At 46.1% G+C, this 23,929-nt stretch overlaps 1 protein-coding gene across 1 annotated transcript in view; it reads left to right on the forward strand.

Moving 5' to 3' along the window:
- LOC146080473 (Y+L amino acid transporter 1-like) overlaps positions 1–23,929 on the forward strand; it is a 40,682-nt gene that overhangs the window by 8,897 nt on the left and 7,856 nt on the right. The window contains exons 3-4 of the mRNA XM_083187815.1: positions 7,342–7,486; positions 19,507–19,630. Coding sequence (XP_083043941.1) covers positions 7,342–7,486; positions 19,507–19,630 — 269 coding nt within the window. The remainder of the gene's footprint in view (positions 1–7,341; positions 7,487–19,506; positions 19,631–23,929) is intronic.

A 23,929-nucleotide genomic window follows, 5' to 3' on the forward strand; every position in this document is an offset into this window, starting at 1 on the left:
TTACCAATCCACCCCTGTACTTTTTACACTCATTTTCCACTCATAGATATGTGATATTGGATCATTCTTCTGAATAAAAAAAATGAGCATTACAAAATTTTGGGTCTCATTTATTTGATTTAGTTCTCTTTATCTACTTTTGGGACTTGAGTAGATAAATCTAAAATAGCTTTAGGCCAAATGGCAGCAGAATTATAGAAAATTCCGAAAGTCTAATAAATTTTCAAGCACCACTTGCTTAATAAATAGACCCCTAAATGTGTCCCTGAGTCTGGTAATTGATGCTATCAAATTGATAACTGTGCTTCCAAATATTCTTTTTTTCTGAAATATGGACACTAATCGAATTACTTCAAATTACAGCATTTTTAACTGTGGTGAATTGTGCGAAAGTGAAATGGGGAGCCTTCCTCCAAGTGCTGGCAACATTTGCCAAAGTCTTTGCATTGGTCATCATTATCATTGCTGGGATTGTCAGACTGTGTTAGGGTAAGTAATGAGTCCTCTTGTATTACTTTATGTCATCAGTAACAAGTAAAACCCTCACATTCTATCTGGATGCATACTAAAGAGTAGAACCCACTGAATTGACAGCTCAGGGCTATGATCCAAGCATTGTTTAAGCGCAGACGGCAAAATAATGATGCAATTCTCAGGCTCCTACTTCTCCCAAAAGAAACAAGAATAACTCTAGTAATAATAATTTCTCCCTGACATACTGTTACCAAAACCCCTATAGATGCACAGTGGCACCAAGAAGGGGGGAGGCAAATACTACTTACCTAAGCTACGCTGCTGTAGGGGCCCAGGGCCGCAGCCCCCCCTCCTCCCCAGCATACCTATACTTAAGGTCAGTGCCATCTTATCAGTGATATCTTTGAGGAAATTGTCCCCACAAATTGCATGCAGAGTGACAGAGTTTTTAGCCTGTCTGTCTGACTGACTACTCCATCCTTTCCTCTGTAGACAGGGCTAGCATCTGGAGTCCTCATTCTCAGCCCCATTCTGTACTCAAAACCACTGCTTTCTGTACTGCCATGCTAATAAATCAAATCAGGACCCCTCCAGTTAAGTATGGCAGGGAATTACCATGAGCTACATTGCACTACAGTTAACAGTGCAAAAAGATTCAGGGTACTTACCTGTTACCTCTTTATCTCTTTATTAATGCAGAGTCTTATTTTATTACCTATGGTGTTTGTATACAGTCACTGTGAGCATGCTGGCATTTTTAAGAGATATTTTGAGGATCTCTCACAGCAATGTTGGCATTCAAAGGGTTAATAAATAAGGTTGGCTTGGCAATTTTCACAACTATTTTGACAAATTCCCTGGCACTCAATGGGTTAATGAGAGAGTGGAGTAAGACCCCCTCTTGTGGAAACACGCACATGCACACAACTGCTGGAGGTCTCAACAGCCATGCGGCCATATCATTAATATTAATGCATACCTTACATCCTGTCCTCTTCAATGGAGCTTAATAGAAGCATTGTTAATAGCTCTGTTAAAAATGTTTGCAACATGTGTTTCCATTAAGCTCTTGGTAGCTTCTAGCTTTAGAAATAGGCCTATGTTCAGAGCCAAAGATTTGCTGTATTATGAATTAAGCCTATGGGGGGTAGTCAGTCCTGGACACTATTTTCGCTGGCTGGAAATAGCGCCCTTTTACGACATTGTTAGGTTGAATGTCATTCTACCTATTCAATCTGGGCTCTATTCTTCCGACTTATAGGAAAGGGGATTTTGTCTACTTATTGCGCTTCACTTATAGGTTGCAGCTTTTTCAAAACACCAGGAACTTTCACCAAAAAATATTCACAAAATCGTTTTACAATGTGTTCTAAAATTAAGCGCCACCCAATAGTTAATCAAACAGTGGCCCTTATTCTGGTTGGTGCGGTCAGAGCCGCACACGGGGCTCCGACCGCACAAACCAAGGGCCGCCCACCAGACGGATCGCCACGGCCGTCCATACACGGACGGCTGGCGATCCGCTCAAAAATGGTGGAGGCTACGCCTCCACCATGGTGGGAGCTGCCCCCTGCCTTCGATGGTCGACGACCATCGAAGGCAGGCCCGCACGCCGCGGCAGCTCCCGCAAGCTCAGACCACACGGACAATCGTCCGTGTGGGAGCTTGTAAGGGGGCTGAAAGCTGACATCCGGCGACGTCAGCTTTCCGCCCCCATGTCATGGTAATGAGGGCGTCATGCCCTCATTACCATGCATACGCCCCGCGTTTGCATGGGAACGCCCATGAAACGCGGGGCGTACACATAGGGAAATGAGGGGCTGAAGCCCCTCACGCCCCTATCCGCCCCCTTTGCGGCGGACGAAATCCGTCTGCGGCGAAGGGGGCTGCACATGCGCAGAATGACCTCTGCGCATGTGCAGACAAAAAACATCGGCGGTACGGCCGCACGCGGGCCGTACCGCACGATTCTGAATAAGGGCCAGTGTGAGAATGATAAAAAGCACTTTCCTCCCAAGAATTTCAATTTTCTTTTTGTTTCTTTGTCCTTATCCTGAAAGAACTTTTAGAGAAACAAAAATAGTGCAATACTGTCTGTATCGGATGGAATTTTTATTTATTCAGTCAAGTTCACACTCACATGTGCCTTCACTTAAATAGGCATATCATTCCATCCATATGGAATTCAGATATTTTTCAATTCCTGGAATCTTTCACGATCCCACTGCAAAGAACTCCAAATGCAAACAAATAGTGCAATAACGTTTTTAAACCACACATATATTTATTCATAAAATGCACTCACAATTAAAAAGTAATAAAAACGCATATCACCATAACAATATGGTATCCAGGGGAAGCCAGAGTTCCAAGGTAGAGTTCCAGGTGATGTAATAAAGGGGACACTCGTTCAGTCCCGGTTACTGTCCGTGTGTTTCCCCGTCTGGTCTCACCAATAGGCGTTCTCTGGACATCCAATGTAAGCAGTCTCCTGTGCCTGAGCGCTTTCGGACTGTCAGTAGTCCTTCATCAGAGGCATCTCTCATCTCTCAATCCCACCCGTAGGCTAGAAGTAAACGGCATCTTTAAAATAAATATATTACAAAATGAATTAAATATCTACTTTACTTTTGTGCCAATAATTAGGGTGAAGTTTTTATTACAAGAGCGCCAATCACCACCCTTAGGCCCAGAGAGGACAGGGGAAATAACCAGTAAAATGGCTTTTGTCCCGCCAGTGACAAAACCAGGTACTTGTTTCCTATCTGGGCGCCCGCTACGTTAATTGCGCACCATGCTATTCTCCGTATAAAAATCGGATCGCATCGCATCGGATACCACAAATGCACATACACGATATAGAACGATGCGATGCGATCCGATTTCGTTCCCGCTTTTATGGTTGGCCCATAGGATATATAGGAAACCCCCCCCTGATGGTTTAAAATGCGCCTCCATTGTTAACGCCACCCCAGTATTGACGTCAACCCGAAGCGTGGCGAGCGCAGCGGTACGCGTCCTCCGACTTTTTCATACCCCCACTATCCACGTCGGCGTGGAGTTGAGAATAGAAAGTGTGGCGAGCGCAGCGAGCCACCGAGCCCGAAGCGTGGCGAGCGGACGCGGATACTTCACAGGTATCCGTGTCCCCTCGCGGGCTTCACAGGTATCCGCGTCCCCTCGCGGGGCTCGCTGCGCTCGCCACGCTTCGGGCTCGGTGGCTCGCTGCGCTCGCCACACTATTCTATTCTCAACTCCACGCCGACGTGGATAGTGGGGGTATGAAAAAGTCGGAGGACGCGTACCGCCGCCCCTCGCGGGGCTCGCTGCGCTCGCCACGCTTCGGGTTGACGTCAATACTGGGGTGGCGTTAACAATGGAGGCGCATTTTAAACCATCAGGGGGGGGGGTTCCTATACAAATCGTGGGTTTGCGGGGTTATTACATTGAAATCAATGTAAAATCGGGTCTCAGGGACCATTTAACATTGATTCCAATGTAAAAATCGGGGTTATTCGCGTCACCGCATGCGATGCGATCCGATTTAAAATGAAATCGGATCGGATAGCATCGTATGCCATCGTACATCATCGAGTACCGAATCCGATGCGATGCGATCCGATTTCATTACGGTGCCGTACGTAGAAAACCTGGGCGCCCAGATAGGAAACAAGTACCCAAAACCAAACAAATTATTTAGGAAGGGCCGACAAGAAACCTACAGCACTGTGTGGGCAGCTTCTGTCCTAGAATCCTCTGATTACACTTGGCTGTTGATAAAGACAATAAGGTGTGCCAATACATGACCAAAGTATGCATACACCTATTAAAATAGGAGCATGATATAACAAAAGAAAAGAGTCAATTTGTCCTCAGAAACACTTATTGGGACAATTTGCCAATAAGAAGGCAATTGGCCTGTGTTATTGTGTGGTGCTTAGCAGCTTAGGTATGAGTCCAGTGTCAATTACTTGATCAGTCAGACTTGCCAGAAAATATCAGTCAAAGGGCAGTATTCAATGGCAGGTATTCAATGCTGTTTGCGAGTGGTGACAGCGAGCAGAGCTTCCTGCTCGCTGTCACCACTCACCCTGACAGTATTCAACACAGCCTCCGCATCCGCCAATTCCCCCTCTCTCCGTTTTTTGAGCGAGGGAGAATTGGCAGATGCGGCTCCAGAATCAGCGAGACCCGCGGCTAAAAACAGCGAGTTTTCTGCAGTAGCCGCGGGTCTCGCTGTTTTGGGGAATTCTCGCCGTCCTGTGACGGCGAGGATTTCCCCAGTACGTTGAATAGAGCGAGCGGCCGGCGCGGGGGTTAAACAGCGAGGATCGCTGGTTTTCAGCAATCCTCGCTGTTTAACCCCCTCGCCGGCCGCTCGCTGCGGCATTGAATACCCCACAATGAGGCTGATTCGCCATGTTCTATGGTGAATGTGTGCTATTTTCATGCTCTAAGGTGAATCTTTTGGTACTCTTTACCTAGAAGGGCGCCCATTGCGGGCATCGCATATACCAAAAAATCGTATGCGATGCGACCGACGCGATTACCGCGATTTCCCATAGGGAACAATGTTAAATGTCCCAATTGACCCGATTTTCCATAGGGAACAATGTTAAAAGGCCCACAGAGGCCAAATAGCCACCCTGAAGTGTGAAATGGCCCCCCCAATTGTTAATGCCACCCCAAGATCAACGTCAACCCGAAGAGTGGCGAGCGCAGCGTGCCCGCGAGGGGCGGCGGTACGCGTCCTACGACCTTTTTATACCCCCACTATCCACGTCGGCGTGGAGTTGAGAATAGAAAGTGTGGCGAGCGCAGCGAGCCACCGAGCCCGAAGCGTGGCGAGCACAGCGAGCCCCGCGAGGGGACGCAGACACCTGCAAAGCCTCGCTGCGCTCGCCACGCTTCGGGCTCGGTGGCTCGCTGCGCTCGCCACACTTTCTATTCTCAACTCCACGCCGACGTGGATAGTGGGGGTATGAAAAGGTCGGAGGACGCGTACCGCCGCCGCTCGCCACGCTTCGGGTTGACGTTGATCGTGGGGTGGCGTTAACAATTGGGGGGGCCATTTCACACTTCAGGGTGCCTATTTAGCCTTTGTGGGCCATTTAACATTGTTCCCTATGGAAAATCGGGTCAATTGGGACATTTAACATTGTTCCCTATGGGAAATCGCGGTAATCGCGTCGGTCGCATTGCATGCGATTTTTTGGTCGCATGCGATGCGACCGACGCGATTTTTTTCCCTTACGATGCCCAAGATCAAAATCGCGGGCGCCCTTCTAGGTAAAGAGTACCAATCTTTTTACTGAAAAAGTGAATCACCCTATTCAACGTGCAATATTCGCCGACAGCGAACAGTGAATGACGGACAATTCACCGTCTGATAGTCTCCGCAATTCGCTGTGGTTTTTCAATGGGTTTTTCAATGTGATTCGCCGTGAGTGTTTTCAATGATCAGATGGCGAATTGCTTTCTAAGTGATTTTCGCGTGTTACTGTGTAGCAAATCGGCATCTTTTTATGATGAACTGGAATGTGAATTTTCAAAATAAAGGTTTTTTTTTTTTTTTTTTTTAAATTGGTGTAAAATGAAATTAAATAAAATGAAATGTAAAAAAATTTTTTTTACACATAACAGCCAGCAGAGGGCCGAGAGCCGCTCATTAGATATTCATATATTCACTGCTCCCGATCATTACATATGCACGATCGGGAGCAGTGCAAGCGGCTCCCTACCTGCGTGCCCTGCTAGCTCTCCTGGGGTGCAGCTTGTGCTGCCTGGGTCCCGGGGAGCCCCCCCTGGGTCCCGGGGAGCCCCCCCCCCCCACTTCTATCTCCCTGCTTGCCGCCATCCCCTGGCTCCCAAGAATCGCCGTCAGGGGCAGCGAGCCCCTGCGGCATTGAATACTGTGACAGCGAGGGCTGGCAGCGAAGGCTCCAGCCCTCCGGAACATGGCGACTGTGCAGCAAATCCTAAACAGGATTCGCTGCACATGCCGAGTATTCACACTGAATACTGCCTAAAGGGTCACAAAACCGTGCAGTGTGTGTATTCATAATAATCTTTCCATATTTCCTATGGTTTATCCTGATTACCTCCTTCTCCTTTTGACAAATGCAAATTCAGTGTGGGCAAGCAGAAAATCAGTAACGAAACAAAAACATTTAGTGTGTGCTTACGATATCAGGCCCTTCTGCTAACAGAAAAGCAAGCCAAATGTGAGTTCAATCAATCAAATCCCAGACAGGTTGAGTATCCCTTATCCAAAATGCTTGGGTCTGCAAGCATTTTGGAGAAGGTATTTTTTTCTGATTGTGAATTTTGTTTTTTTCATATTCACCTGTTTCCACTGTGTTACTCAGACATCCCCGGCAGACATCGGATTCATCATCAGAGGTAACCCTGGTCCGCGGCGACGGGGTGCTGTTGGGAGTCCCCCTGTCGGCTGCTGAGCAGCGGGGAATAAGCGCTGTGCGCATGGGCTGGGGGTATGGCTAGAGGCTCACAGAGCCTCTGGGTCATGCCCCCATAGCGTCAAAACAGGGGTGTGGCCTCGTGGGGAGCCGCACGTATAGCCCCCCCCCCCCCCCCCCCCCCCAAAAAAAATTTAAACGCGCCTCCGGCGTGCATCCATGTGTCCCTACTTTGTCTCCCTACAAGTTGGGAGGTATGCAGTATCATCAAGGTATCCTAATAAAATAAGAAAAGTATTTTGTAAGAAGAAGCATAGGTACTTTAACAGTACATTTGCTGTATGCAAAACAAATATATTTGCTACGTAAAGGAAAAATACATCATCATTGTTGGTTGACTAGTTTTCAGCTTTGTGGGGTTTATTATAACAAACGATTTCTCTTCCAGGTAAAACGTATAATCTGGAAAACTCATTCAAGGGCTCAGAGACAAATATAGGCTCACTAACTATGGCCTTCTATTCAGCATTGTATTCGTTTTCTGGCTGGGATTGCATCAATTATGTAACAGAGGAAATGAAAAACCCAAAGAGGTATCCCAGTAACTAATATTCCTCTAATTGTTTAAAACAGCTAATTATATTATACTTTTTACATGCAAGTAATTGTTTTACCTGTAACTAAAATACTATGCATAGGGGGTTTTCTTGTCTATTAAACAATATAGAGCAAATCTACTTACAGTACCTCCCAACTGTCCCGATTTTCGCGGGACAGACACATTCCAACAACTTTCATCATCACTGTGAAAGTCAAGTGGCACAATGTTAAGGACACAACCAAATGCTTTGGATCTTGGTTTCTTTATTTTGCTGAATTTGAATTCATAGTGTAATTCCTACAAGGTCCTGCCATCCCTTACATGAGGCATTTTACATGAAGTCTATGGGTTCCTAGTATGAAGTTACGTCACTTTATAAGGACAATGTATGCCAAAGAAACAATATTGAATTATGTTTCATTTGTTGATATGCACATAAAATTCTAGTTTTGGAAGTATTGATTAGTGTCTAAGCAGCGTTGGGGTAGGCAGGTATCTACAATATAAGATTGTGTCATTTGGAGTAATAAAGTAGAAGCAAATTAAATATATGGCAGAGGCCTAGATGACAGGATTGGTGGAGGAACTGAATGATGTGAAAAAGAAAGGGCAGTTACACCCAACCATCAGACTTGGGACAGGGAGATATTATCAACAGAGAGAGAAATAATGGAAGAGGTAGATGGACCTTTATTGGGGAAAGGATGTTTTTTAAATATTCTGTTTTTTTTTTTTTTTCCAGACTATTTTGTGACATCCACAAATAGTTTTTTCTTCTTCTTTCAGACAGGGGGAGAGTAATAAAGTGGAAAATGCCACTCAGCTCATAACTGTCATTTTACAGGCTGTGTCTGGATCTGATTATTATCCTTTATTTATATTGCAGCACAAAGAATCTGCAGCACCCAATTGGTTGCAATGTGGAGAGTGATAACATTGAGACAAATGTAATCTTTTTCTTTTACCACTTGATAGGAATTGTCTCTCCACACTTATTGCAACAATTGTTGCTTGTCCGATTCAGTGGATATCTAATCATAGACACTGAAATGTACTAAGGATTACAAATAAAGGCCCATACACACTTGACGATTTTCAGCTGAAAATCGCCTAGTGTGTATGGGCCAGAGATCCCCGACTAGCGATGATGCGCGCTCCCGCATCATCGCTAGCGAGGTGGGAAGTCTGCTGGTTTTACCAGCACATCTAGCAATGATGGCTGGTTTTTTAGCCATCATCGCTAAATGTGTACGGCAGCCGGGCTGAAAGATCACAGACTTTCAGCCCAGCTGACCGCCCGCTCCCTCCCCCTGCTTATACTCACCCCTCCTCGTTCCCACGCTGTCCGGTCACAGGCTGCAGATACTGTATGCACGCAGCGCAGTCTCCTCTCCCCCTCCTCCAGGCTACACAGGCAGCAGCACGTCGGAGCACCCCGCCCCCCCAGCCGAACGCCCCGCCCCCAGCCCACTGGCCGCATCCTCCCTGCTCCTCCGCTGACCACCAATGTTAAAGGCAGTGATATACACATTGCTGGCACATGCCAGCAATGTATATATTTCTGCCACCACTGGCCACCAATGATATTTATAATGCAGTAATATATACATTGCTGGCACAGGTCAGCAATGTATATATTACTGGCACCACTGGGCACCAATGTTATTAATAAACCAGTAATATATACATTGCTGGCACAGGTCAGCAATGTATATATTACTGGCACCACTGGGCACCAATGTTATTAATAATCCATTAATATATACATTGCTGGCACATGCCAGCAATGTGTATATTGATGGCACCACTGGCCACCAATAATGTTTATAATGCAGTAATATATACATTGCTGGCACAGGTCAGCAATGTATATATTACTGGCACCACTGGGCACCAATGTTATTAATAATCCATTAATATATACATTGCTGGCACATGCCAGCAATGTGTATATTGATGGCACCACTGGCCACCAATAATGTTTATAATGCAGTAATATATACATTGCTGGCACAGGTCAGCAATGTATATATTACTGGCACCACTGGGCACCAATGTTATTAATAATCCATTAATATATACATTGCTGGCACATGCCAGCAATGTGTATATTGATGGCACCACTGGCCACCAATAATGTTTATAATGCAGTAATATATACATTGCTGGCACAGGTCAGCAATGTATATATTACTGGCACCACTGGGCACCAATGTTATTAATAATCCATTAATATATACATTGATGGCACATGCCAGCAATGTATATATTACTGGCACCACTGGGCACCAATGTTATTAATAATCCATTAATATATACATTGATGGCACATGCCAGCAATGTATATATTATTGGTGCCACAGGGCACCAATGATTACGTATTAGCAAGTAATATATACATTGCTGGCACAGGCCAGCAATGTATATATTCAGGGACATCTTAATGCAAGGGCTTGATGGGCAGTTGCCCTAGGGCCCCATAATCCTAGGGGCCCAAGTTCCAGTAGCGGACTGTGTCGGGTGGCAGGGTGGCAGGATGGCATGTGCCCCCCCAGCCAGTACATTATCCGTCACCATCACCGGCCACCCTTACGCTGCCGTCACCCACAATCCGTCACCATCACCCACTGCCCATCACCCTCACGCTGCTGTCACCCACTGCCCGTCACCCTCATCCACCACCCTCATGCTGCTGTCACCCACTATCCATTACTATCACTCACTGCTCGTCACCCTCACACCGATGTTGCCCTTATGCTGCCGTCACCCACTATCCATCGCTATCACCCACTATCCATCGCTATCACCCACTGCCCATCACCCTCATGCTGCTGTCACCCACTATCTGTCACTATCACCCACTGCCCGTCACCCTCATCCACCACCCTTACACTGCTGTCACCCGCTATCCATCACTATCACCCACTGCCGATCACCCAATGGTGTTTGGCATATTGTGTAATGGGCGTTCTAGTATGTGGTATAATGTGTAATGGACATGATGGTGTGAATAATTTTCTCCCTATGTGCACAGCTACAAATAAAATGTTTGCCGTGCACACGGGCGGGATTTTGCCAGCAATCAGTTCTGAATCAGGCACCAAGAACAGGAATGCACTGATTAAAATGGACCCTGCTCCCACCCTTGGAATTTAAACCCAGCCCATTATGTAAATAGCCTTGTATATGAAAGATTTTCAGCAAAGTCTTTCGCCTCCTGAAAATCTCTCGCTCTTTGAGGAAAATAGTCTAGTGTGTACGCACTACTTTGGTGAAAGATATATCTATCAAAGATTTTGGCAAAGTCTTTTGAAATGAAAGTCTACTAGTGTGTATGGGCCTTAAGATTGAGGAGCAACATTGCTATATAATATCCATTATCAGCTGAGAAGCATATTGATACTAATAATAGTGGCTATTAAATAAGACGCTGGGCAGAAAGAATTTAATTGATACACTACACAGAAACACACACAGTCTTTTTAAACAATTGATGGTGTCTTGTTTCACTATATGTTTGTTTGTATGTTTTTATACTCCGCCTTTTATCCCAATACCGAATAAAAATTACACTTTTTAGGACTGACAATATTATCCCTCTTTGGTGCACTATAAACGTGACAAACTTCCTTTCTCACCTTTTTGTCCTTATCTTTGTCCATAGTAACACACCCCAATCATCCCCATGATCAGAATACGAATCATGGAATAGAGATAAAACAGGGGGCCACTCACGCACCCAACAAGTAGGGTACATATTCCTACCAATCCTGTCTTGTGCGACAGACCCACCAACCCGAATTTGATGTCTAGGTGGACCCTGGTGCAGTGCATTGATTAATTGGTAGTTTCTTTTTCTCCACTTAATCACTCTCCAAGGCTTAGCACATCTGACACAGGAAGTTACACGGGTGTGAACAGGGAAAGATAAGTAAAGGGATGAGTGTTAGACATGTGTATCATCGGCATTGGAGGCCAAAACTTTATGATGTGTTAATAATAATAATAATAATAATAATAATTATTATTATTATTATTATTTTATAATTATTCTACCATATATTTTTTTTTTTAACGCTAAAAAAAATTCTAAGAAAATAAATTATATTTATGAGACCTTAGCACTCGGGTAGCCAACTCCAGTCCTCGAGAGCTACCAACATTGCATGTTCTCCATGTCTCCTCACAGAATCGCAAGTGAAGTAATTATCTCCACCTGTGGAGCTTTTAAAATGTGTCAGTGAGTAACAAGTGCACCTTGCAGCAGCTAGGTTGTCTGGAAAATGTGAACTGTTGGTAGCTCTCGAGGACTGGAGTTGGCTACCACTGGTCTAGCAGGTCTTGGACCAATATAGTATGATTATATGAATGCTGCTCTATTCAGTCCCTATGAATCCTCTTTTTGATAAAAGGCAGTCTGTCTACATCAAGCAAGTACTGAGGTTACCTTCTTACTAGAGGGCAACATAACTTAAAATCAAAAGAACAAGTTGACCCAATTTTTTTGACATTTGCAAACACTGTATAGTAGTTACAAATGTACGAGTAGTTTGTCAGTGTTGGTTATGCAACCATGCATGGTCTTTGCCACAAAGTTCAGCAAACTATCACAAGCTTTTGGCACGTATGTTTTCAAACTGCCATTTCTGTGTCATTTCATGTTGACTTTCTGAACTGGCAAATCTTTGTTATTCCTAAAAGGCAACGTTCCAAACTCGTGACTATTGCATGGTTTTTAAGAATAGAATCCGATTTTTGACTCATTTCATCATGAATGTTATTAACCATTTGAAAGTATTAAAAAAAATAAGTTACACTGCAGCTGGTGAATTCCATTCGAATTGTATAGAGATTATTTCCTTAAGTCCATTTAGAAAATGACTCTTTCTGTAAATCTCTAGTTACTGTATTTATTATCTTGTGCAGCCTTCAACACATCTAATACCATAGCCGCCCACTTTCCATAATATCCAGGGACATCCTTAGGTTTTAACAGTATGTCTCTGTGTATTTACTGGTATTGGCCACCAGCTAATTATATTGTATACCAAATCTATAACTACATAATAACTATATATACTCAACATATTATGATGGGAATTAAACTGCACAAGGGTCCCTCTAACCATTGCACTGCTCTTTGGTCCACCTAAACATTGCACTACACCAAAGTCTACCCAGACATTGCACTGTACAAGGGTTCCCCTAGACAATGCACTGTACTATGGTCCACATAGACATTGCACTGCACCAAGGTCTGCCCATTCATTGCACTGCAACAGGTTCCACCTGGACATGGCACTGCACCAGGGTCCACCTAGACATGGCACTGCACCAGGGTCCACCTAGACATGGCACTGCACCAGGGTCCAACTAGACATGGCACTGTACCAGGGTCCACCTAGACATGGCACTGCACCAGGGTCCACCTAGACATGGCACTGTACCAGGGTCCACCTAGACATGGCACTGCACCAGGGTCCACCTATACATGGCACTGCACAAGGGTCCACCTAGACATGGCACTGCACCAGGGTCCACCTAGACATGGCAATGCACCAGATTCCACCTAAATATTGCACTGCATCAAGGTTCACCTAGACAATGCAATGCCCAGAGTCCACATAGATATTGTACTGCCCATGGTTCACTTAGACATACACTGCATCATGGTTCACCTAGATATTGCACTGCACCAAGGTCCATCTTTGCAACATGCTCGAGTGGAACTACCTAGTAATAAAATATACTCACTAACTTCTAAATGTTATCTAAATTCTGTATGCTAGTTGGATGCTAGAGTAATAATTTAGTGCATGCCCAGTCATTATTAGTCAATTAAAGGTACATAAAAATGTTTTGCCATCAGTAATATCAGCCCCTGCACTCAGGGTATCTCAGCACCTTGCTCTTATATTGTATTAGCAACAGAACCTGTAGTAGATGGTGTAATCAGAGTTTCTACAGACATTTGTAGATTTGAGTGGATCCTTAAAAATAGCTCGGTACTTATGTATTATCTGAGCTCCCATGTTAAATGCACCCCATTTTTTCATACCCCTACTATCCAACTATGCATGGAGTTGATTTTATATAGTGTGGCGAGCGACGCGGTCTCATAAGAAAAACGGAAGCCCAGATATTACATAAGTACCAATAGCTCTTTTTTTAAATGCCTCCTGTTACATGGTCATATTGAGATGTGAGAGCGACTTGTTACATATATAATGCTTTAATAAGTTACAATAGGAATAACGATATCACTCCCAATCAGGTGCTATACCCATTTGACTTCTTTACTGATAATTAATTTCAGATCATCTTATGAAAATGGTTGTAATGCCTATACTTTTCTATTCTGGGTCAGTTCACATTTTAGGAATCCAAACATAATGTGTATAAATTAAAAGTCTATTATTAGGCCGCGCTATCTGACATTTTAAAGTGCTGACAACATAAACTCTGTGGTTGGCAAATTATTTTTATTCCATCGGGGCTACAATGTATTAGAACTTTAAAATAACTGCAATTCTCAACTATGCAAGAACCCATTAAATCTTCATACTGCATCAGTGGAGTCACTAAGGGTTAGTGGGCTGCATCCGAGTGGTACCCTTCGAGGGGTAACACCAAAGTGCTGACTCCTCCGGTTCCTGCAGAACCTGGATCCTGTCCCTGAGTAGTAGCTGGCACTGCAGCCAAGGCACTCTCTGGTGACAGCTCGCATCACCCAGACCTCCACAGTGACTAAAATGGGGGTTTAGGCAGTAAACCCCTTCTCTGCAAGGCCATGCTCCTTTTTGCTGGTGGACAGCTCCACCCAGAGGCGTACCTTCATATTTGTAGGCCCCATAGCAAAAGTATGTAAGGGCCCCCTATTTAGCATCTGATGGTGATAAATTTATGTAAAACGTATTAGTTAGACAGCAAAGATGGGCCGCCTTCAGCTCTGGGCCCCATAGCAGCTGCACCCCTGGCACCTATGGTAGTTACGCCCTTGGCTCCACCGCACATTTAAAAACATGAAAAACATAAAGATAGGGACGCCACTGTAATGCATCAACATAAAATTAATATATTTTTGTCCAGAGTTTAAGTAAATCAACCACTTTGTAAAAATGTGAAAATGTATGGTTTTGATGTTACTCTTGTTTAAGGATAACACATAACATTTACAAAGCTGTCTACCTTGGTACATTAAGCTTGGTACACACTAAAGCGACATTAAGCTTGGTACACACTAAAATAACGATATAACACGATTATCTATCATTTAGTGTGTACACACTCTCTAAGAATCTCCGCCCCCCTTCGCCGCCCATCGCATTTATAATTATCGCATATGTTCTAACATATGCGATAATTATAGCAAAGGACAGCTCTTGCGTGAAGAGCTGTCCTTTGCGGTGAGAGTCGCCGGGTCCCAGCAGGTCCCGGCGGCTCCCCCCTCCCTTACACACCCGGCGCTGCTGCTGCTGCGCCGGGCTCTCCTCCTCCCTGCACCCGGAAGAGGATCAGTGCAGGGAGGAGGTCAAAGGTCCGGGCAGCACTGCGCTGTGCTGCCCGGACACAGGTGAGGGAGGAGGGGGAGATGCGGGGCGGCGGGGGTCCATGCGGGGCGGCGGCGGGTCATTGCGGGGCGGCGGTGGGATGCGGTAGAAGCCCATTGGCTTCTATGGGGCATCGCCAGATTTTTCTGGCGATGCCCCCCGCCGCGTTAACCCGGCGATAACGATAACGGGGTTTTTACTGCATATCTTGCATAGAGAATCTCCCCCTTTATCATTAACGATGCGCAATCCCGTGGGTCGTTAGTGACACACACACACACCCCATGACATCTTTACATGCATTCAAAAATAGACCTATGCCCTTGATGACTAGGGGCATATTATTCAGTGTGTATGCAGTGTATAAGATAATGACAAACAATAACAATATTTTTATAAAACAAGATGGTCACTGGTAAAGCAAACAATATTTCGTTATCTTTGTCATTTTTTAAATTGTCCAATGTGTATGCACTATATAGCTGATTCTGGAGCTCTTGGGAGTTCAAGGGAAATTATTAACAATAACATTGACTGAGCATAGTGCAGGCATGTCCAAACTATGGCCCTCCATCTGTTGTTAAACTACAAGTCCCATCATGCCTTGCCACAGTTTTGCTAAAACTATGGCAAGGCATGATGAGACTTGTAGTTTCACAACTGCTGGAGGGCCATAGTTTGGACATGCCTGGCATAGTGTGTACCCAGGTTAAGTTAAATGATTTACATCCGTTGACTAGTTGTAAACAAAATCTGGTAATGGATGGGAGCAAATGACAATCAACCATTTGCTCTCAAAAGCTTTGAAAAGAGCCGAAAACAAATGGATATGACCAGTTTGTTTGAACAACCATTTTTTTTTTTCAGTTTCCCAGTGTTTGGGAGCAAATGTAATTTGCTCCATTATGTTACCAGATTTTTTCCATCCAGCCAGTTGGATGGTTGAACAGATAAACTTAAGGCTCATACACACTGGACGACTTTGAGCTGAAAGCTGCTCAAAACAGCATGTTTGAGCAGCTTTCAGCTCAAAGCCGCCCAGTGTGTATGCCCCTGTGATGAGCGGTGCTGCACGCTCCCGCATCATCGCCGGGAAAGTCACTCATCTGCTGGTAATACCAGCAGAAGAGTGGCTTTGAGGACGGCTTTGCATAGCACTGTGCTATGCTCCCCCCGCTGACGGCGCCGGGCAGGGGAAAAGCCACCCAGTGTGTATGCCCCAGTGATGAGCGGTGCTGCACGCTCCCGCATCATCGCCGGGAAAGCCACTCATCTGCTGGTAATACCAGCAGAAGAGTGGCTTTGAGGACGGCTTTGCATAGCACTGTGCTATGCTCCCCCCGCTGACGGCGCCGGGCAGGGGAAAAGCCACCCAGTGTGTATGCCCCAGTGATGAGCGGTGCTGCACGCTCCCGCATCATCGCCGGGAAAGCCACTCATCTGCTGGTAATACCAGCAGAAGAGTGGCTTCGAGGACGGCTTTGCATAGCACTGTGCTATGCTCCCCCCGCTGACGGCGGCGGGCAGGGGAAAAGCCACCCAGTGTGTATGCCCCAGTGATGAGCGGTGAGTAGTGCTGCACGCTCCTGCATCATCGCCGGGAAAGCCGCTCATATGCTGGTAATACCAGCATAAGAGTGGGTTTGAGGAGGGCTTTGCATAGCGCTGCGCTATGCAAAGCCGTCCTCCCCCCCCGCTGACAGCGCCGGGCAGGGGAAAAGCCTCTCAGTGTGTATGCACTGAGCTGCTTTCCCCCCAGCGATGATAGCAATCATCGCTGTCCATACACGCTGGGCATAGTCGCCCAGTGTGTATGGACCTTAAAGGTGTATACATAGGCGTGCGCACATAGAGTGTTAGGGGTGCACAGACACCCCCTAATGCTGTGCCCACCCTTATAAGCACCTCCCTGCTGCTAGCAACCAGCAATACCTTTTACCAAAGACTTTTGCTTTTTAGAATGATATTCTTTTAAAAGAAGAGCCCATCATTCAATTATGTGTGTTTTGCATTGTTAATTGTACTAGACCATTGTCATATCACTACATATCTGTGTCATCCATATGTTTCTAAATTTATCTGCATGCACGGTTACACAGAGTAATTAGAAGATTAAAACTGAAATAGGCAGGAGATTATAGTGTGGCTGAGAGGCGTTTTATATTGTAGCGAGTGCGAATTGCTGATGGTAGACACGCCTGATTGGTGGTGTTAGACGCACCCAATGGGTGTTGTTCGACATGCACAATAGATGGTGCACCCCCTAATAAAATGTGCTGCGCACACCTATGGGTGTATAATCTTTAGTTAGTTAAACAAGCTTGCTTCCAAGTATTAAGGTGAGACAATTTCAAGTAAGTGTATATGCCACAAGAGGGCACTCTTTACAAATGTTCTTGTTTTTTGCAGATAACCAAGCTGATAAACCAAGGGACGTAAATCAAATGTATAAAACTTTTAACAAACAGACAAACTAAATTAATTATAATACATCATTATGGAAGATAAATATAAATGTCTAAATATAATCCATTAAAATGGAACAAATGCACATAAGGCATAAAGCAGATTGCATATTACGGTAAAAAGGAAAAAAATATTCACTATAGCAGCAGTAAATGATTTACCAGTTCTAGTTTCCAAAGACACGATCATGTGCAAGCTCCAGTAAATACGCAGCACAATGCTTGGTCGTATACAGATATTTATATTGGCAATAATGGGGGCTACAATCGGGGCGATTTCAGACCATTTCTAAGCAATCTGACTAGATCGCTTAGAAAATGACCCTACATCGCTCCATTTGTAGGGGCCATAGCGATAATATTGTGCGTCACTATCGCTGGGCGATTAAGATCCTGCATGCAGGATAAATATAGTCAGATCATCAGTCAGGACCAGTGATCTCACCGGAGGACACAAGAGAACACTGGCCCTGATAGATCGCTCAGGACACAGCGCTGTGTACTGAGCGATCTTGCTGTGGGATCTGAGAGATCTAGCATTGCTCTGATTGCTAAGCACAGTGGCCCCGTGTGTAGGACCCATAAGACATATACTGTATTATTTACAGGGGCGAATTTAGGGGTCAGGCCGCCCCTAGGCACAACATCTTTGGCCGCCCCCCCCCCCCATATTTTAATATAATCATTATTAAGGTATAAGTCTATATACATATATATATATATATATATATCCTCCAAAAAATGTAAAGCAGTCTGAACTGCTAACTGTATGGAGGACCCGGACAGAGGAAGGGTGAATTAACTTTATGTGCAGTCTCAGTCAGTCTCTCTCACACTGACTGACTGCAGGGAGGTTCGCGGAGCCGGACGCGCAGGGGGACCGTCGGAGATAGCCGGTGATGTACTCTGCATGGCAGAGCGGGTGGGCAGCGGCGGAAGACGAGCGGCACTGCCTCCGACATATGATGAATCATGGCGGTGGCGGCGCCACTTGTCACTTGCCGCTGCCCACCCGCTCTGCCATGCTGCTATTTAAAAGAACGTCAGCCTGCCGTGCCGCCCTTGATTGGTGCCGCCCTGAGGCCCGTTCCTCATGGGTCTAGGCACAAATCCGGCCCTGATTATTTATACTTTATTCAGGGCCGGTGCTAGGCACCAGAGAGCCCCAGGCAGGAAGGGCACCCAGGTGCTCACCCGCTCCCCGGGGGGGGGGGGTTGCCCAGCGCCGTGCTGCTCCAGGAGGGGGGTGTCTGGCCGCTGTGCTGCTCAGGGGGGGTTGCCCGGCCGCCGTGCTGCTCCAGAGGGGGTGCCCGGCCGCCGTGCTGATGGGGGGGGGGATAAAAAAAATCTTGTTAAATGATTACATTACTTCTGTGTTCTGTACACATTTATCAGACTGTAATTTTGCCTTCCAAGAAGCTGTATATATTACATAGCTATTTGGCATGGTTTCAGGCCAAAACCTTTAAACTGTTTGTGTGAATAAGGAAACACTATGATTTTACATATTGCCTTTAGACAATTGGTTGACTTCCAAACATTAATAGTGATTTCTACCTGACTCGCATTGCTGATTTCTGTTATGTGATCGGAGGTTCTCAAATGTCTTACTGCCTTTGACTGTGTTATAGGAGATTCACAAATGGCATTACTGCATAATATTATAGGAGGTTTACAACTTGTTGAAGATAGTGTCTGTGTTTTGTCCAGTTCATTATTTGTCAGTAAAATGATTTCAGTGAAATCTGTGTGGTCTCGCTTGAAAAAGCTCTATTTTCTGACAATAAAATGGGCTGTTTTGGGGGATTTTGCTTCACCTGCCGAAGTCAGGTGAAACATAATCCCCAATGAGCCAGCACTAATAGAATAGAACTGCGGTGAGACAATTACCCCCGATTGAATACCGGCCTTTGTCCTGATTGTGTGGAGTGTCTCGCTGCCAAAACCTCAATGGTCAGAATGGAATTTCATTATATATTTGCTTTTTATTTTTCTAGAAACCTGCCCCTTTCCATGCTGATTTCTATGCCACTGGTGACAGTAATCTATGTGATGACGAACATTGCATACTATACGGAGTTGGATATGAATTCTATCATGGACAGTAGTGCAGTGGCTGTGGTAAGGCTTGTTATAAAGTTCAGGCCCTATTAATATCACCATTTACTTAATAAATAGATCATCCACTGGCACTGCTGTCATTATTGGCACTGCTATCTACAAAAAAACATGCCAATATCAGGGGATGTATGAACTGCCACCAGTAGCGCTGATCATTCAGACCAGTGGCGTAAGTTCGTCCCAGTTGCCCGGAGGCAAGATAAATATTGGTCCCCCCCCAATAGTTCAATCAGTAAAGTGTCTGTCTCCAGTAAGACAGATAATGGGTTCTAATACAGGGTGACACTTGCAAAAATGATGTTAGGAGGGGAGTCAGCCACAGAAGTGATATTTATGGCATTCAATTAACTGATTCAAACTCACAGGGGAGGAGAAGTGCCCCCTTGGGAGCAGGAGCCCGGCGGCAGATGACTCCATTGCCTCCCAGAGTTCTGCCTCTGATTCAGACACCTGCAGTAAGCACGGTATCAAATCTTGGGGGGGCAGGGCACTTAAGACCGGGGGGACCAGGGGCAAACGCAGGATTTTCAGAAAGGGGTTTCCAGAGGGGCGGAGCAAAGCACGGAGATGGACACTTAGGTGACCCAGTATATGCCGGGTCAGTTAAAGTATTATAGATAGACCAAATGTATATAACTAATAATAATAATAATAATAATATATATATATATATATATATATATATATATATACATAACAGCAGAGTAGACCCCTGGGCATAGCAATGTATTGGGGCCCCTACCTATCCTCCAGCGGTAGGGGTGGGAGGTGCTATGAGCGGAAGCTTTGATGTCCCGCGGATGGTAGGGGGTATTATATCAACCGCTCAGCATGTAGGGCTCAGTAATTTCCACTAATTACCCCTTTACTGTACAGATGGTGGGAGATGGGGTGGGAGAAGGGGGCATTGGGCTGAATGAAGGGGTCCCAATATATAACTTCCAGGGTGGTAGAGGATGTTTAATACGCAGAGGAGGGGTGTATAGTGGAGTGGGCTTATTATTCATAATTTTCTGGTGGAAGGACAGCTTGCTTGACTGCAGATACCTCCAGTTCCCGGAAATAGATTTCTTAGCTTTTAATGGAATTAAAAACTAGAGAATCCCACCTACCAAACGGTATTGGGGACTAGGGGATCAGAGTTCAGGAGGCAGAGCAATCTGCCAACGAGGATATAAAACTACATACCAGGTGTGTGGAGCTGGAGCAGTAACCAGCTGCTGGAAGGCTGATATTTCTGGTTCTGGGCACAGTAGAGACCAGCTTCTAGTGTTTCTCAAAGGGGGAGAGTCCCAGCTTTTGGAATATATCCTCAGAAAAACTCTAAGTCAGACAGAACCTTAAATATCTGACTGGGAAAAGCAATTAATAGGCTTGGATGGGGACCACTGCTTTGAAGTCAGATATCTCCGGTTCCCCATGGCTGATATTAATTCTTGTACCTATGGAAAGAGGGGACCTTCAGAGAAGGGTACTCAGATTCCTGGGGGGGTTTCTGGGTACTCAGAAACCCCCCTGCGTGCGCTACTGGGGACTGGGTAAAGGAGGGGGGGTGTAAATTAGATTGTGCATACCTCCTAACATGACCCATTCCAAGAGGGACAAAATGCTCACTATCTGGAACTTCCTTGTTATATATATGCGTCACTATTTAATTTTTAATAAAGGAATTTCAACCCAGGCATAGGCGTGCGCAGCCCATTTTATTAGTAGGTGCACAATTGGAGGGGCATTTCTATCACCGCCCACTGGGAGTGTCTATCACCACCCACTGGGCGTGTCTATCACCGCCCACTGGGCATCAATGCAAACTATATTAAATATACAGTCTAAACATGCTCGGACAAGGGAGGAGGGGGCGGCGGAAGCTTCCTAATATCTGTGGTGTGTTTTGCTGGGGCAGGACAAACCTGCCCTAGTAGGTTTGTCCTGCCCCAGCAAAACCAACAACTCAGGGGGTTAATTGATAATTTTTCACTTATGAATAAAAACCTAACCTAGCTTGCTTCCTACTAGGAGGAACACTACAGGTAGCCAGGTCACTCACGCTGGCTGGCTCCTACTCGTGGTGGATCAATGGATCATTCACTGCAGTCAGTGCCTCTGCTGCCAGCCCAGGGCGCGTGCTGCTGCTGGGCTTGCTCTCTCAGGCAGCAGGAGGACGGCGGGAGCGTGGGCAGGAGGACGGCGGGAGCGTGGGCAGGAGGACGGCGGGAGCGCGGTGCGACGTCACCACGTCTGTGTGTGACGTTTATAGAGGCGGGCCGGGGCTAATGTATTGTGAAGGGAGCTCACTGAGCTGCAGTGCTCAGCCCACGTCCCGGCCAGCGCTTCGGGGCTGGAGATCGGCAGTGGGCAGCGGCGGCGGCAGGCAAGTAAGACTGTCCTGACCGCCACCGGCTAGTAACTGTGCTGCATTTAAAACATTTTGCGTGCAATCGCGTGGGGGGTGCCGGCAGGCATTAGGAGGTGCCTGTGCACCCCCGGCACCCCCCGTGCGCACGCCTATGAACCCAGGTGATTGCAATCATAAATTAAGAGCAAGGATCAGGTAAAGAAAATGTTGTCTCTCCTGGAATAGGTCATGTTGGGAGGTATAGATAGCAGTGGCGTAACTTCCAAGGGTGCAGGGGGTAGAGAGTATACACCCTGATGGAGAGTGTATACAAAGTTTAAACCACTGCAGTATATTAGATTTAAACTAGTAATTAAATAATGTTCGGGTACTGTTTATTGCTCCACCTAATTGAGAAATAATTATTTTATAAAGTATTCTTGTAGTGGAACAAAGACAACTTAACCAACCTTAAAATACACATAGAAAAATAAAATAAAATCTATTGAATCATCTATCTTGTCACAAGAATTACAGCAGCCTCTACAGTGGTGTAACAATGTAACTGCAGCTAAAGCAGTTGATTGGGGGAGCCGGCCCTGTGGGGGCTCATGGCTCTCTTTATTCTTCTGCTTATATTCTGTGCCTTAACCCTTTGGAGTATATTCAATGAGTGTCGAAACTGCTGTCTTGCCGAAAAGACGGCAGTTTTTGACATGAATAGATCGGAAGGGGTTCCGATCTATTCAGTGCTAGTTGTTTGATTGACGGAAGTGGATTGACGGAATAATCACTAATCCACCTGCTTTGGCAGGTTTTGGCTGTGTTTCCTGTCATTCTCAATCCGACATAACAAGATGCCAGATTGAGGCAGGGAGGACAGCGCCGGGTGAGCAGCAGCAGCTTACACGGCGCTGTCCTCCTGTCTGCCGCAGCCCGCACCCTCCGCCAACTCCCGTACTTACGCGCTGCCGGGCCAAGTGAGAGCAGCTCTCCCGGCTCCATCCAGGCTCCCTCTCAGGTTCCCGCTGCCTCACGCCATCTCCATTCTGGCAAAAGAATGTCAGAATCAATTAAATATATACCTTTTTTTGGGCGGTATTCAATGTCGCCGGCTAGGGGATTTCTGCTGCGATCAAGCCATCCTCACCATCCTCGCCAGCTAACCCCTTCGCCCTATTCTATGTTCCGGGGGGAATCCTCACCACCAGAGGACAGCGACGATTCCCCGAATGGTGAGGTTCACCGCTAATTCAGCAAGCCCGCTGCATATAGCAGCAACCCGCCATTTTGACGTTTGCACTTGCTATTTCCACCTCGCTGGAAAAACCCAGCAATGTGAAAACGGGCGTGCAGGGGGTGAGTGGAATACTGACCCACGAGCTGTGACAGCGAGTTAAAAATGCCAGTGTCGCTCACATTTCTTATATAAATTTAGATAAAAAATGTTGTGTACAAAAAGATTTCTTATATAAAGGTAAGCATTACTGGTCATTATGATGAATAAAAATGTTTGCTTGGCAATTTTCACACCTATTTTGGCAAATTCTCTTGGCACTCAAAGGCTTATACCCCTTTTAGACCAAAACGCCGGGTCGCACCCGGCTTTTTTAGACCCAGGTTCAAGCCGGGTGCGACCCGGCGTTTAGTGCAATTTACACCGGGCGGACAGCCCGGCCCGCACCCCCCCCCTCCCCTCCCGGTGCTTGGAGATGACAGGATGATGTCATCTCCAAGCGACAATCACCGCCGCCGCCGGACCAGAACGCTGCTGGGGGCAGCCCAGCACTAAGGTAAGCTGCTGGGCTGCCCCCAGTCACCGCGCGCACCCCCCCCCCCCCCCCGCCGTCGCACAGGAGGTGAATGGATGCCGCACGCAGGCATCCGTTCACCTCCCTCCCCCGCCGCCGCTGCTGTCTGCAGGGTATAGCAGACAGCAGCGCCGGCTGTCAGTGTCAGGCTGA

This window comes from Crinia signifera, chromosome 5, assembly GCF_055691185.1.
Source record: "Crinia signifera chromosome 5, ASM5569118v1, whole genome shotgun sequence".
Taxonomy (NCBI): Eukaryota; Metazoa; Chordata; class Amphibia; order Anura; family Myobatrachidae; genus Crinia; species Crinia signifera.